The sequence below is a fragment of the Culicoides brevitarsis genome, chromosome 3 (assembly GCF_036172545.1).
Source record: "Culicoides brevitarsis isolate CSIRO-B50_1 chromosome 3, AGI_CSIRO_Cbre_v1, whole genome shotgun sequence".
NCBI classification, from domain to species: Eukaryota; Metazoa; Arthropoda; class Insecta; order Diptera; family Ceratopogonidae; genus Culicoides; species Culicoides brevitarsis.
In genome coordinates, this window is record NC_087087.1 from 25101228 (window position 1) to 25117263 (window position 16036).

At 31.0% G+C, this 16036-nt stretch overlaps 3 protein-coding genes across 3 annotated transcripts; 1 reads left to right on the forward strand and 2 right to left on the reverse strand.

Annotated features, from left to right (window-relative positions):
• Window positions 1-2425: 2425 nt before the first annotated feature.
• LOC134834405 (BTB/POZ domain-containing protein 3-like) lies at window positions 2426-3686 on the reverse strand. Its single transcript, XM_063849051.1, has 3 exons — window positions 3390-3686; window positions 3133-3337; window positions 2426-3079 (listed from the first exon to the last, which is right to left on the reverse strand). The coding sequence occupies exons 1-3, from the start codon at window positions 3638-3640 to the stop codon at window positions 2477-2479; spliced, it is 1059 nt and encodes a 352-aa protein (XP_063705121.1). The 5' UTR covers window positions 3641-3686; the 3' UTR covers window positions 2426-2476.
• A 1637-nt stretch (window positions 3687-5323) lies between these two features.
• LOC134834856 (BTB/POZ domain-containing protein 9-like) lies at window positions 5324-6629 on the forward strand. The gene is made up of 2 exons (XM_063849651.1): window positions 5324-5634; window positions 5773-6629. The coding sequence occupies exons 1-2, from the start codon at window positions 5384-5386 to the stop codon at window positions 6578-6580; spliced, it is 1059 nt and encodes a 352-aa protein (XP_063705721.1). The 5' UTR covers window positions 5324-5383; the 3' UTR covers window positions 6581-6629.
• Window positions 6630-10208: 3579 nt separating this feature from the next.
• On the reverse strand, window positions 10209-15787 carry LOC134834300 (contactin-like). Its single transcript, XM_063848921.1, has 3 exons — window positions 11994-15787; window positions 10993-11176; window positions 10209-10669 (listed from the first exon to the last, which is right to left on the reverse strand). Exons 1-3 carry the CDS (start codon window positions 15777-15779, stop codon window positions 10566-10568), a joined length of 4074 nt encoding a protein of 1357 aa, XP_063704991.1. The 5' UTR covers window positions 15780-15787; the 3' UTR covers window positions 10209-10565.
• Window positions 15788-16036: the final 249 nt, after the last annotated feature.

Genomic DNA, 16036 nt, shown 5'->3' on the forward strand with positions numbered 1-16036 from the left:
GGATTGATTTGTTAGTTTTATAAATATGGATCACAAAACGTTCTAAAAATATTTTAGCGAGCTCTTTTGGTTCGCAAAAAATCACTCGACCTTAAAAAAAAATAACACAAAAAATATTTTAATGAAGTGGCTTAAGAATTTTGTACATTTCCATCCGTCATATTTCGTGTTAGTAGATACGTCATGAATAGACATCATGTAGTCCTATAAATGGTTCTTATTAAGGTACTACTCAAAAAAAATCATCCGGTTTATCTTTGTCTTTTATGACGCAAATCGAATTAAAATACGTTTCTCCGTTTTTAATTGTAACAAACAGCGGTTCAACGAACGCTTCCTCTTCTTGATTTTTTTACAAATGTTAGCGAAAGAGATGGTTAATTACAAATTCTTAACTACAACTTTATTTTAAAATTTTTTTTTTTGCCACAAAAATTTTTTTTGTGTCTGAAAATTATTTTATCGTGTTCTATGATCAAAATCCCCACGATACCTAAAATTTGAGCGAAAAATATTGATCCGTTAGCAAGACCTACATTTGGCTATTTTAGGGGCATTTTCGAGATACCTTCATCTCATAACGTACGGAAAAATAATCTCAAATGCAAAGTGTTATATATCGTTAGAAAGAAGATCATTTTTAACAAAATTTGGTAAGGCTTCTCGACTTCTATGGTTCAAAAAGTACGTTTTTTGGCCATAACGGCGGAAAAAATAGGGCATTTTTGACCCCCACCCCCATTTAATCTTAAACCGTCGAAATTTAACGACCCCCTAATTTACGACGTGTTTTTTAACATGACCCCCCCCTTCCCTCACTGAAAAGGAACTTTTTATTTAGTACCAGTTCAAATTTCAATCAAAGCTCGTGAAAAATTTGAAAAAAAAAAAACTCAAATTAATGAAAATTTGAAAAAAAAAGATTACAAAGTCTGAAATACTTTAAAAATTATTTTGAATAATTCAAAACGAAAAATTTTTAAATCGTGAATATGGCATTTTTTTACGACGTCGTACATATCTGTTTATCTTCCTCCCCCCCTCGTCGGAGTCCGTCGTAAATTTGAAGCATAAAGGCTCAAAAACTTGACCAAATCAAAACAAAATAGGTATCGTTTTGTCAGAAACTTGTCCTCTTTTTTTTACACAAAAAATTTGTTGGCAAAAAAAAATCTTAAATAAAGTTGTAGTTAAGCAAATAGATGTTTTATATGAATTTTCGAAAAATAATGTTCAAATTTTCGAAATTCGATATCGAAAATTTTCGAATTCATTAAAATTCTTTAAAAATCAATTTTAACTTTTTGAGCTATAATTGTTTTATGATTTTTTTTAATTATCGAAGAATTTTTCGAAATTGTTTTTGTACTTAACAAATTTTGTTTTTCTTTAGATATTAAAATTTTTATTTAATTTTTTAATTAGAACTAACTCATTAAAAAATTGTTCTTTCAAATTTTCGAAAATTTTTCGATATTTATTTTTTTAACTTTTTGGCGGATTCCTAATAATCTAAATGTTTAAATGATAAAAATTTTCGAAAACTATATTTTTAAAAATATTAAAAATTTTTCGAAAATTTGCTTAAAATTTTTCGAAATTGATTCGCATAGTTATGAAAAATTTTCGAAAAATTTTAAACAAATTTTCGAAAAATTTTAAACAAATTTTCGAAAAATTTTAAACAAATTTTCGAAAATTTTTAAGTAAAAAAAACTATTTTTTTTAACATATTGCAAAATTTTCGAAAATATACTTCAAATTCTTCGAAAATAATTCGTTTAATTTAAAATAATTTTTGAAAAATCTTTAAAAAATTCGCAGCTTATTGACAAAAATTATCGCAATTTTAATCCTTTCCTCAAATCGATTAATTATCGGTTCAATGCTCGCTGCAGCACAAAAAGTTCTGTTCTACAGAAAGAGAAAGGCAAAAAAACAAATCGGTTGTCTAGAGAAGGTCTCACACTAGAATTAACTCGATTTTGGCTGCGTTTAATTGCAATACAGCTCATAAATACCGGTTTCCTTCCGTTTTCGTACGACGTTCTTTTAAAGTCTTGCCTATGCTTATGCGTGTCACAACCATTTTATTTTATTTCTTTACTGACCAGTCTTTCCAGAAGTTACGTTACTTGCAAAATTTTAAACTTTTTCGAAAAAGACTGACTTATGCAAGAGATTTCTGTGTTTATGTTGGTGCGTATCAAGAGCAATGTCAACCACAATCTAATATATTTTAAATTTTCCGGTTTCTATGGTCTTTTTCTAGCAAGCTCGAAGTGTTTTTGGTTTTTGGGAATGCGATGACGTGACTTTGATGACATTTCGTGGACTAGAATTCATTCCGGAATCCGGTTTCGTGCGATTTGAAAGTAACCCTTCAATGGTGAAAATTTATTTCTGTTAAAAATAGACGAGAATCGATTAGAAACAATAACAAAAAAATAATTATTTAAAAATAAACAACAAAAATTTAGATTGGCTTGATTAATTTTTGAAGGACGCAACTTTTGTAGAGCTTTTCCAAGTCATCCGAGGCGTAATCGCAGACATTCCCATGATTATATTTGTAAAAAATGCGTTCAATGGGACTCATCGAGCTGATTTTTGTGCACCACCAAAGCGGATGATCGCAGCTAAGTTTCAAATTTTTACAATTAACACAAACATCGTCGCGATAAACCTTATTTAGCGCTCTTATAAAGTCAATTCTCTTTTTCACGAACCGCTTTTCCTTCTTTTTGCAGAAATTTTCGGGCATTTTCTTCAAATCTCGGCTCGGCGGAAGACATTTCACGATGGCATCTTTTTCCTCCTTCGTGAGAAACGCAATTTCTTCGATATCCGAGGCCGCAAGTTGCAAAAAATGAATGGAATTTATCGCGGGACGGACTTTTGCGGCAATTTCTGGATCCGTTTTCTTGTTTTGCCTGATGTAACGTTCAAGGGCCCAGCAGAAATCCAGTTCTGACTTTAAACAAACCTTATTTTGGGCGAAAATCATGTTGATGGTTTCGGGACTTGCACTTAGGAACTCGTAGCTGTTTATTACTTCATCAGTTTGGTAAGTCATGAACTGAAAAAAAATTTTTTTTCATGGATTTTTTTGAAAAAATTGGCATTTTTTACCTTTTCACACTCCAATTTGATCTTTGGAATGTCATACAAAACGGAAATTTCGTAGAAAATTGTCGCGTATTGAGGACAGAGCATTTCCTGCATTGATTTTTCGGCGAATTTGAGACCGTCTTTGCAAGTGTATTTATGGCAAGCGCTGTAAAATTCAGCTAAAGTGCTTCCGTGGTCGAATTTTATCTCTGACGAGTAGATGAATCTGGAAAAAATGTTTTTTATGAAGATCGAAAAAAAATTAGCACGAATTTTACTTCAAAAAGAGACGAAAAGCCTTCAAACTGATGTCTTCAATCCGGATCTCGTCACTTTCTTTGGTAAATCCCTTCTTGACACATTCGCCGTAAAACATGGTCTCGAAAACCTCGCTAACTGCGCTCAAATGAAACTTGTGGGCTCCGATGGAAGTCCAATTTCCGTCATCATCTTTGCACAAGAACGAAACATCACAACGTTTTTGATCGATGAAGAGCTGATGATACGCATTTCCACAATTAAGAACCATTTTTTTAATAAAATTATTTAAGACACAGCGAACAAAATAAACAAATTTCAATCGAAAAGTGAGGTTAGAACACGCTTCGTTTGTTTTGACATGATCAGTGCCGTATCTAGGTGTAAATTGTTAAACTGAAATTTGAAAATTTTTGAAGCGCCATCTATAGTAAAAATATTTTTGATCTTTTAAACTTTAGATATTTAAATTTTTTTTCGATTTGCTTTTACGTAAGTATGAAACATTTAGATATCTTAATATAATAAGAACCAAAGTTGTCAAAAAGAGATAAAATTTTCTATCTAGTTTTCTAACTAGTTTTAGGTCTTGCATATATTTTCAAGAAATTTTCAAAAAATTTTTAAAATATTTTTTATTTTCAAGAATTTTTGTATTAAAAAAGAAATCTAACATGAATTCACCTCTAAAAATAATGTCAAAAAAAAATATTTTTTTCAAAAATTTTTTAAAATTATTTTTATGAAACTTTTTTGTTTAAATTTTTAATTTTAAATACTCTAATATTAATTTTAGAAATTCTCAATGCCCCCCATTTTGTAAAAATTCTTTTAGGACAAAAACATCGAAAAAAAATTGGAACGGCCTCATTTTTATTTAAAAAGTTTTTAACTAAAGCTCAAATTGAATTTTCAGATCATTTTTGGGGGAAAATATAATTTTTATTTTAAATTTGTAAATTAAGTTATTTCTTGTATCTTAAGCCTTTTAGATTTAAGTAAAAAGTTAATTTGCTAAAAACTCCTGCTTCCTTTTTAATTTTTTGAGGATCTATAAAATCCAAAATACCGTAATAAAGATAATGCTAAGAGAAAAAAAATCAAAATAATAGTCAAAACTCGTTCAAAATTCTTATTTTTGAAAAATTTTAAAAAAAAAAATTTTGAAATACTTTTTTATCAAAAATCTGTAAAAAAAAATATTAAACAATTTTTGGTCATTAAAGAATAATTTAGTTGTTTTTATGGTATTTACGTTAAGATTTGGTACTTTAAAATCAATCTCAGAGTATTTCAAGGTAAAAACTTAAACAAAAAAAAAATCATTAAAAAAAACCGTCAAAAAATTTGAAAAATATTTTTTTTGCAAATATTTTTGAGAATGAATTTTTCATGTTAAATTTCGTTTTTCAATACAAAAATTCTTGAAAATAGAAAATATTTTAAAAATTTTTGAAAATTTCTTGAAAAAATATGGAAAAAGACCAAAAAATGGTCTTGTATATTTTTTGAAAAAATTTTTCAAAACAAGGAAAAAAGAAACTTTTTTTTTATTTTGCGAAGAATATCCATTGGAATTTGAAATGGGGCAGGGGACAAAAACATAGAAAAAAAATTGGAGCGGCCTTAAAAATTGTTTAAAAAATATTTAAAAAAACGTCAAAATTTTGAGAGAAATTAGAAATTTAAATATTAAAATTTTTCCATTAAATTTTTTATTTTCAACTGTTTTTTTTTCTTAAATTAAGCATTAATGTTAACATTTTTTTCTAAAAAATTAAAATAATTTAAATTTGTGAACAAATCAAATAAATTGTAGGAAAATTTTCGAGAACAATTAAAAAATTCGAGTGAGAATTCTCGTAAAAATTCAGAAAACTGAATTTTCAAAAATTTCGATGCCCCTTTATCCGATGACGCTACGCCGCCACTGGGTACGGACCTGATTGACATTTTTAGTTCGGTTTATTAAATTTTTGTTTTGTTCTTAAAAACCTAGAATTTTCTGTGAAAAATGGAAAACATTCCACAAAAAGCCTTGCGTGTGTTATTGATTGATCAGAAGCGTTGTGATGTTTTCTTTCATTGCAAAAAAGCGGATGGAACATGGTCTAAATATGGCGCCCACAAATTCTGGTTAAGTTTGGTGAGTGATGTTTTTGAGGCAATGTTTTTCGGTGAAACTGTCACGAATGGCGGAGTTACTGACGAGACCAATGTTTGGATTGAAGATATCAATTTTGATGGTTTTGTAGCTTTTTTGAGGTAAGTTTTTTGATGATTTTTTTTAGGAAAATTTTGAAAAAAAACTTTTTTCTAAAAAAATTTCGAAAAAAATAATTTTTTTTGTCTAAAAAAATTTTGAAAAAAATATTTTTTTTTTCTAAAAAATTTTCTTTTTAGACACATTTATGGCTTTACAATAAACGACGAGCTGGAAGACGACAAAACTCTCGTGGAATTTTTCTGTTGCGCTCACAAATACAACTGCGTTGTTGCCTTGAAATTCGCCGAAGAATTGATGAAAATTCGTCTTTCTGTGAAAAACGTGCTGCTTTTCTTTGAGATTGCCGACCTTTATGACTTGCAAACGTTAAGATACTGTTGCAGGATCATGTGCTGCCAAATGAGCGAAATTCTGTCGACCTCGGAGTTTCTCACATCAAAACCGGCAACTGTCAACTTTCTGTATGGCTTCCCTTGTGGCGCCATTAACTCGGAAATGGATTTTGTTTGGGCCCTCGAACGTTACGTTGCCTTCAACAAGAAAAATGACGAGAAAATTGCGGAAAAAATCCGACCAGCATTGCAACAAATTCACTTTCTCACAACGAGTGCGAACGATATTTCGCACACCGCGTTGCTGTCGCAAGAGGAAAAGAAAATGCTGATCGGGAGTTTGTCGTCGAAAACTACGCCTTCAATAAAACCATTCAATTCGTCGCGAAAAAATCGCTGCATGAAAAAACGAATTGACATGATTTGGCCCCTGAAGGATTTGTTTGTGCCGAATACTTGTGCGTATTGTAAAAGAAAAAAAGTGGCAGAAAATCACTCAATTTGGAATTGCTCGCAGATGGGCGATGAGTCACGTAGACTTTTGTCGAGAGTTTATGTACAATATCAACATACGAATTTGATTGATTATGATTTGTTTGATTTGATGAAAATTTACAATTTTTTTTGTGAACAAAAGTTCATTGCATATTGATTTTGAACTTTGTAAGATTTAATTTTTTCGAAAAAAAAATAAAATAAATGCAAATTTTTGATAAGAAATCCAGTAATCCAGGTAAGAAATATTTTTTTTTTAGATTTTTAGATTAAAGTTTTAGATTTTTTTATTTTAATTTTTTTTAAAGATTTTTTTTTTATTTATTTGAACAATTTTAGTTGTATTTTTTTATTTTTTTTTTACACAAAAATGATAATTTTAAAATAAAAATATATAAAAATACAAAATTAATTAAAATTTTAAATATTTTAGTTATTAAAAATAAGAAATTGAAACAAAAAATGTTAAGAAAACAGACTTTAAAATTTTCTTAGCATTATCTAAATTACGGTATTTTGTAAAGAGACTTTTGAAAACATCTTAAAATATAATGTAAAAAATAAAAAAAATAATTGTTGAATAATTTTTTTACATTTTACAGCAAAAAGTTTTAAAAAGACCTGAGCTCTTTAAAAATTTGGATAAAATTTCAATTTTTAAGTCAGTTTTTAGTTAATTTTAATAAAGTTCAGTTCAAACATTATTTTAATCGAAATTATTTTTTATCCTTTATTAAAATTTTATTTTTTTAATTTGGAAATCAATGAGGAAAAATTTGGAAAAAAAATATTAGGCCGTTCCAAATTTTTTCAAAATTTTCAGATTTTTGGGGCAAAATAAAAAAAAAGTTTTGAAATACTATTTCATACAAAATGAGAAAATTTTAATTTTTTTTTTAAATTTTAACAAAAAAATTTCATAAAAATAACCGTCAAAAATTTTTGAAAAATAATTTTTAGGAAATATTTTTATAGAAGAAAATTCATGTAAAATTTCGATTTTCAACACAAAAAAATTTAAAATTGAAAATATTTTTAAAAAAATTTTGAAAATTCCTTGAAAAAGTAAGGAAAATGACCAAAAAATGGTCAATTTTGATGAAATTTTTAACTTTTTTTTATTTTGCCCCATTGGATTTTCGGCTTTTGAAATGGGGCAGGGGACAAAAACATAAAAAAAAATTTGGAGCGGCCTTACGAATTTATTGAATTTTACATTTTTCAATTTTTTTTTTAAATTATTTCAAACTCAAAAATGAGCTAAAAAAAATTTTATAAAGCTATGTTTTTTAAATTTAAAAACTTTTATTTACATAAATTTGTCAGTTTATTTTAGTGCATTAAGTGCATTCACATTAAAAAGGAGGTAAAAATAAATAATTTCTGAAAATTAGCTCATACTCAATTAAATATTTTTCAGAAATCTCTTTATAAAAATTACAAATTTTAATTTCGTGAAATCAATTAAAGCCTTATGTTTGCGTATCGATCATAAACATCAAATAAGAGTAAATTGTTGAATATGTCGCTCTAAAAGTCTCGACATTTAACGGGCGAAATCCTCCACAAGTTGGCATCGATGTAATTTGCACTCCATACAAAAACATCCAATAAGTTTTTCTCTCCCGCGGCGTCAACGAGTACCAAGCAACACAATAAACCTCATCGACTAACGAATCGTTCTTAATCTCAATTGCGGTCCCGATCGCACACGGTATAAAAATCAGAGAAAAAAACACAACAAGTCCATAATATCCCACGATCCATGTTGGCTGGTTCACGAGCACAAAGAGAAACAAAATTTTCATAAAGGCATAACCTCCGATATTGACGAGAAACATTTTGTTGTAAATGTCTTCAACGGTGCCAATGAAATCCTGAAAACGTTGGTGCAGTTTCACAAGTTCATCCAAACTCGCTTGATGTCCATCTTTATTCGGATTTGTTTCAATGACCGAATTCAATTTTCGCAATTTGATGATTAAGTTGTCAATTTGGAAAAAGGCGCTGCTACTGAACAAGAGATAGGTGTGATACGTAGTTTGCATTGGGCCGAGAACCGTTAAGATCACTTGTAGAATTTGGTACAAACAATTTACAAAGTAGCCCGGATTCGAAGTTGAACTGATGCCAGGTATGAAGAAACCAAATAGCAAAAAGAGCTCTCCGGTACAGAGATAGTAGCCGAGTGGCGAAAAAATTGAAATTAATCCGCCGCCGGAGAAAATTACCGTTGTAAAGAGAAATAATTTTTTACAATCCATCGAATGTTTCAAATATTTTTCAATTTCTTCATTTTCAATTCCTTTCTTTAGATCATCACCAAACTTGTAGATTTCGTCCAATACGCTGCAAATTTCCATCTTTTTCGTAAATCCAACGTAAGTTAAAAAATACGAGATCCATCCAATCATCCAGGTGACAAAGCAGTAACAAATGCGATAAAAATCCCCCCAAATGAGCCAAATATCGATGATGTTGATTACCATGTAGATTGTGACTTCGGTCAGAACGAGTCCCAGCAGAAAACTCAGCTTGTAATCCGGATCAAAGACTTTGTAGCCATATAAGGCAGTTTCAAATTTCAGATAAGGCACGAGGAAATTCTTGTAAATGTCATTGGGATCGTCAATATTTGAAGTGTCAAAATTTTTCTTCAAATAATTCCTTGTTGATTGATGAATTTTGTTCCAAAACTTCAGTTGCACCATGTTTGAAAGTTTGTCAGAGATTGATTGAAATTTAAGGATTATTCAAGCTTTTATAGCTTTCATAAATGTTCAACATAAGGTAAGTTCTCAATCAATTACAGATGATCAATTATAGATGATTTATGATGAAATCTGACTTTTTTTTCAGTTAAGGTTTGAACAATTACCAATTGTTTCTATAGAAGCACGTGAAATTGATTTAGATAATTGGTTTTAGGTTTTTTCCTAAGTGTTTTAAAGTACCTCAAAGAATAAAAATTGAATTTTTTTTATTTTAGATTCGCTGAAATTCTTTATAACAATTTAAATTTTTTAAATATTAAAAAAAAAATTAAAAAAAAAACAAATTTAAAATAAACTATAAAAAATAAAAAAAAATTAAGATTTTAATCAAGGATAAAAAATAAAATTATTAAATAATTTCTCTAATTTTACAATAAAAAATGTTTAAAAAAATAATTAATTTATAATATTATTTTGAAGCATTTTTTTTGTCAATTTCGATAAAATTTGATCAAAAATTATTTTTTGGTCAAGATAATTTTTTTATATTTTTTTTATTTAAAAAAATTAAAATTGAATTAAAAAATTTTACAAATTAAAATATTATTTTTTTTTAAATTAAAATTAAATTTAAAAAATTATTTTTTTTAAATTATTTTTTTTTTTAATTAAAAAAAATATTTTTTTTAAATTAATTTTTTTTTTAAATTAAAAAAATATTTTTTTAAATTAAAAAAATTGATAAAATAATTTTTTTTTTATTTAAAAAAAATATTCAAAATTTATTAAAAATGTTTTTAGACAATAATTTAAATAAATAAAATTTAAATAAAAATTATTAATTTTTACGATTTTTTTTTTTAAATTTTGTTTTAAACAATAAACAATTTTTTTCATATAAAAATTTAAATGTAAAAAAAAAGTTTTAATTATTTTTCTTTTTTTTTATTTAAATTTAATTATTTTCTTACCTTATTTCATCTTCCCTCAACTAACAAATAATTTAATTTTTTGTTAAAATTTCTAAGTTTTATTTTAAAATATTAATACAAAAATATTGTAACGGTCGGTATTTGATTCAAATTTTGTTTTTTGATTAAAAAAAAATAAAGATTTGCTAAATAAAAAAAAATGTAAAAATCTATTTAAGTTACAAATTTTTAGCAAACCATCCTTAAAAACTACTTTTTGTATTAAAATTAAAATGGACGAAGTTTCTCTACTGATAAGGCATTTTGCTGCGTTTGTAAAGTTTTTTTCACTTTTTTTTGTAAATATTTTTTTTTCTTTCGATATTAGGCCACAATCGTTGATTTTTTCTGAAGGAGTCAAAAATATTTCACTCTGAAACCGTTTCTATTTACATTTTTGTGCTTGAGATTCTTCTATTGTCTACTTCTATGAGCTATTGAAACGTTTTTTTCGAATTTAATTGAACATCCCTTGAACTAAATACCAAAGATAAACTGGTAAAAGGAGTGATGAGCACAATTTAATGGTGGTTGCTGCATTATATGGCGACTGAGTGATGCCTGAAATTGAGTTGAAAATTAATTTTTGTTAAAATAAATTTTTTTTTTATTAAAAAAGTGAAAAATAAAAAAAAATAAATGATAAAAATAAACATTTATTTATTCAAAAATTAAATTTTTGATTTTTTACATGAAATTTGTACGAAATAAATGTTAAAAGTGAGTATTTTTGTATAAAATAAGGTACATAAGTGCAAAAATATATTTTTTTCGGTGCAAATTGTTAATTTTAACATTAAATATATAAAAATTCCATCACCAAAAGAACCAAAAACCAATGAAAGAAAGTGAAAACTACTGTTGATAGTCAGCTTGTGTCTTACCCATTTGGAATTTCAATGGCGGCGAAGACATTCGACCGTCGCCTCCGTTGCTGAATGCCAGCACACGCATCTTGTATGACTTGCCGGGCGTCAGAGTGTCGATATAGGCTTCCAATTTGTTGCCCACGGGGATAATTGTGTCATTGGCACGGGACATGTCTTGATCACTTTCCCAAATTCGAACCTGAAATGGATTTTTAAGAGTTAATATTTAATGAAAAAAATTTTTTTTGATGAATTTTTGCTAAAATTTTAAATTTTTAATAAATGTTTGAAAAATTGAGATATTTTTTTTCAGAAGTTTTTTCAAAAATATTAATTTTTTGCGAATTTTTTGATATATTAGTTCTAATTGATCGAAAAATTTAGATAAAAAAAATTAAAAATAATTAAAAATTAAATAAAAAACAATTTAAAAAAAAATAATTAAAAATATTTTTTTTTGAATTTAAAATTTAGATTTCGTTTAAATTTTTTTCGCAGATTTAAATTTTAAAATATTTTTTAATAAATACCTATTTTATAAAAAAAAAATCTTAAATTTAATCGACCAATTTTTATAATTTTTTTTTTAAATTTTATATATTTTCGATCGATTTCTTATTGAGATTTTATTTTAATTTTTTAAATTTTTTTTTTAATTTTTTTTAGCAATTTTAATTTTTTTTACGATTTTTATTGATTTTTGTGAGAAGTTAAAATTTTTAATCATTTTAAAATAAAATTTCAATTTTTGTATATTTTTTTCAATTTCGGTTTTAAATTTAGTCATTTTCATATTTCTGCCAGTTTTGAACAAAATTAAGTCAAAAATTAAAATTAGGTATTTGACATTTTTGAAGCAAAAATTAAAAAAAAAAATTAATTTTAAGAAAATTTTTGCCAATTTTGACAAAAATTGTTTTAAAATTTAAATTATTTTTTATAAAAAATTCTTTGAAAAAATTAAAATTTCAGCTAAAATTTTGTAATTTAAACATTGAAAAAAGAAAAAAACTCACTTTATATCCTTCGATGGGTTCTTCTTCTTGCGTGGGAGCAACATAACGCCATACAACTCGCACCGTCGTCGGATTAATGCCATAAATATGCACCGTAGATGGCGGTTTCTGTGGCGCCTTTCTGTAAGTTCTTTCCATATATCGCTCCGATTCGGGTCCCTCGCCTGCTGCATTGTACGCCATCGATTTGACAAAGTAGTACGTATCTGGTTCGAGACCGACAATCAATGCCCATGGTCTCGTTGTGCGTGACAAATAATAAACGGCATCTTCCTCACGATGATCCTTCTTCCAATATTTGATACGATGCCCGATCAGCTGTCCACGGATCTTTTCGCGCGTTTGATCAACTGGAGCCCATGTCACATTTATAGCGGTCGAGTTGAATCCTCTTGCGTAAACTTGTTGTGGCGCCACTTGCGGCATATCTTCGGCCGAATAGATCGTTGTGACATTACTTTCGGGCCCAGCACCAAAATCGTTCATGGCTTGAACTTTCACATCGAATTTCGTGTAATAAATCGTTTCCTTATTGTCGAAATGAACAACAGCTTGTCCGACATTTCCTTCTTTAATGTCGCTCGCCCATTCCGTTTCGCCCTTTTTACCGTGTTTCCGGTAGAAATATTTGTATTTAATTCCTTTGGCGTTTTGTTCTTCCGGTCTGAGTGGATCCCAAGTAATTACCAAGTCACCGATTTTGCCTCCCCCGCCTCCGACATTACGAGGAGCGATATCCGGTTTGTCTGGCTTTGTGCTATACGAAGGAGATGGTTCACTTGGCGCGCCAATTCCGAGATCGTTTACCGCGCAAACGGCAAATTCATACGAACTCCATGGCGTTAGGTTAAGCACAGTGGCGCGTCGTCGATCTGTGAACCGATCAGGACGTTCAACATTCCGATCTTCAATCATTTCCGAGACATTGGTCCATGTTTTGTTCCAATTCGTACGACCCAAGACGTTATAATGCGTAATTGGGCGTCCATTATTGCCGCCATCAACCCATTCAATGATGGCGTCACGTTTATTGATTTCGATAATTTTCACTCCGCCGGGACGTGCGGGAGGACCTTGAACGATCACCATCGTTTTCTGACTCACTTGGTTCACGGCACTCTTTGCGATGCACTCATATTCGCCCGTATCGGTAATTGTGAGGTTATGTAAGACCAAGCCATTGTTATTGTCGATTTTGTAACGCGGATCCATGTGTGGATCAATAACCTGTCCATTATGCTGCCAAATATACGCTACATCCAAGATCTCGTCGTAGTACACCTCACACGTGAGATAGAGATACTCGTCGATCGTTTTGTGGATTTTTGGCGCGAAAGATTTCGAGAATTGTATTTCGCGCAAAACAATTAGGCGCGCACTTGATTCGTCAGTTCCGTAAACATTTGATGCCACGCACGTGTAAACTCCCTCGTCATCGCGACTCGTCGGGGATATTATTAGTTTTCCATCGGGCAGCATTCGACGATGCCCTCCGGGACCTAAAACGTTGCCATCTTTTTTCCACGTGATTTTTGGGCGTGGGGCAGCTTCGGGTTTACAATCTATGGTAGTGTTCCCGCCATAAATTGCATAAATCTCCTGCTCTAAGGGGAACTTTTTGAAAGTTGGTTTGAGCGATAGAACCCTCAGTTGTGACGATGAATAAACACCCCTCAGTTGATTGGTAGCTTTACATTGATACATTCCATTATCCTTATCTGGATCCAAAAACTTGATTGTCAATACGTTATCTTGTATCACGTACTTTTCCTTATCCAAGCTCTCCCGATCTAACAGGTCGCCATTTTTGTACCACGTGTAATTGACATCTGGCACAGCATTTGCCTCACAGATGAAACTAACCTCGCCGCCATGATCCTTGATCTTATCTCTCAGGGGAATCGTGAAATTTGGTTTCATTTGCAAATTCACATGAACACTTTTATCAATTGTCTTCCGATCATTAAATACCGTACAAACGTATTCGCCATTGTCGTTCAATGTGGCATTCGGAATAATCAATACTCGATTATAGTTGAGGGTGTATGCATGTCTTGGCAAATCTGCATCCCTCCGAGTCCAATTGTAATGCGGCACAGGATAACCAAAGGCCATGCATTCAATCCGAACTTCATGCCCAGCAACTGGTCCCTCGGGAAAGACTTTCGGGAAGGTATTGGCAAATACAAGTGTCTGGTAGTTTGGATGCGGTTTCACGCGTAATGGGAAAAATGGTCCATTTCTGCCGGTATCTGAGACTGTCGATTGTACTGTGCACGAATAATTTCCACGATCAATCGATTCCAAGGCAGAAAAGTACAAAGCCCCATCATTACTGACAAAGACACGACGATCTTCCTCCACGAAATTCGGGAAATAGTCACGTGACCAGTAATATTTGACTCCGGGGAAATGCTGCGGCGGATCGCAGTAAATAGATTTACCCCAATTCATTTCGCCATTTTCGGGGGAACGTTTCAAATTGAATTCCAAAATGTATCCGAGATTCAGTTGAACACTTTCCGATAGGATTTTACCGAATTTATTTTCAGCGACGCAGTGATAAGTTCCTTGATCCATGTCTTGTTGCGGATTGTAAATGATCAAATTGCCGCCACTGATCGTATAACGCGGATTTGTGAGGGGATCAATTTTGATAAATGTTAAATTATCATTTTTGTACTCCTCCTTGTACCACGAGTACGTAGGGGTGGGATAACCTCCCGCCAGACACCCTATGGACACGTCGTTGCGAATTAAGCGTTTTCCCGTGTCATAGGTCGTGTCACTGGGTTGCTTGATGAAATAAGGTCCTCGTGGAAGACGTTCTTCCTCATAATAATCCATGCCGTATTCAATTGTGCGTTTATCTTCTTCGATTTTTTCCACATTTTTAATGTCGTAAAGTTGGCGCGATTCGCAAATAAACAAATTTGGTTCCCGCTCATACGTTGGAATGAACATCCAACGATCCTTGCTCCGTGAATAGGCGTAAACCAAGCGATCTTTGTTCAAATTGTAGCGATCGTAAATGTTGTAGGTGTCGGGACGGCGGGAAGTTGTGCGGAATTGTTTATGCAAGGAATTATCAAAGTCAGGCAGGTCTGTATCAAAACCCTCATATCCGCGATATTTCGTTTCAGGACTTTCATTGAGCTCGTCATCGTAGTTGATGCCATCTTCAATAACAACTAATGCTGTTCCGTCATCATTTACCCATGAGGTTGGTCCGGTACGTCTTGCCGATACAAAATACCGATTTTGTCGTTGGTCTTGCAAAATTAGATGTTTCAAGATGAAAGAATGTTTTTCAACGTTATCAACATCAACAACTTTCGCTTGATATGCCTCGCAAATACGTTTGGCTTCCCACCAACTGCGTTTCGGCGATTTTATGAAGCGATAACAACTTTGGCGATACGTGATCCAATGTTCGGGACAGAAAAACGACTCATCCACGCCATCAATGAAATTCGAATAAGAATTATAGTTGTGACCATATCGACTGGTATCGTAAAATGAGGCGCCGGAAAGATCGCGATTCGGCTCCGAATTATCGAACCGGGACGGGAAACGATCCGTGCTGCCACTCAAAGGTCTCAGAGTTGATGGAACGTTGAAACGATTGTTGATCCCGTAACCCGGTTGATAATTCGGCTTGTAACCGCCGTCATCGCGATTCCGGTTTCGTTCTCGTTCACTGCCATAGTCTCGGTCGTAGTCTCGTTGAGCACCGGAGTTGTAAATGCAAAGAAGCGCACACAGGGCGACCAGTCGCCATGCCATGTTTAAATGATACTAAAAAGAAACAAAAAAAAAATTAATTCAAAAAGTGATTCATACTAATATAAAAGCGAAGAAGAACATAAACAATGGGCGTTTCCACGTCAAAAATTCCGCTGCACACAATTTATTATCGAGCATATGTGGAAATTCCAATTGATGAACTCGACGAAGCTGAAAACGGTTCATAAATTATCACGCAAGTCAATTAACCGTCGATCATCCCATTTCGATGAAAAACCAATTAGACTGATAATAAG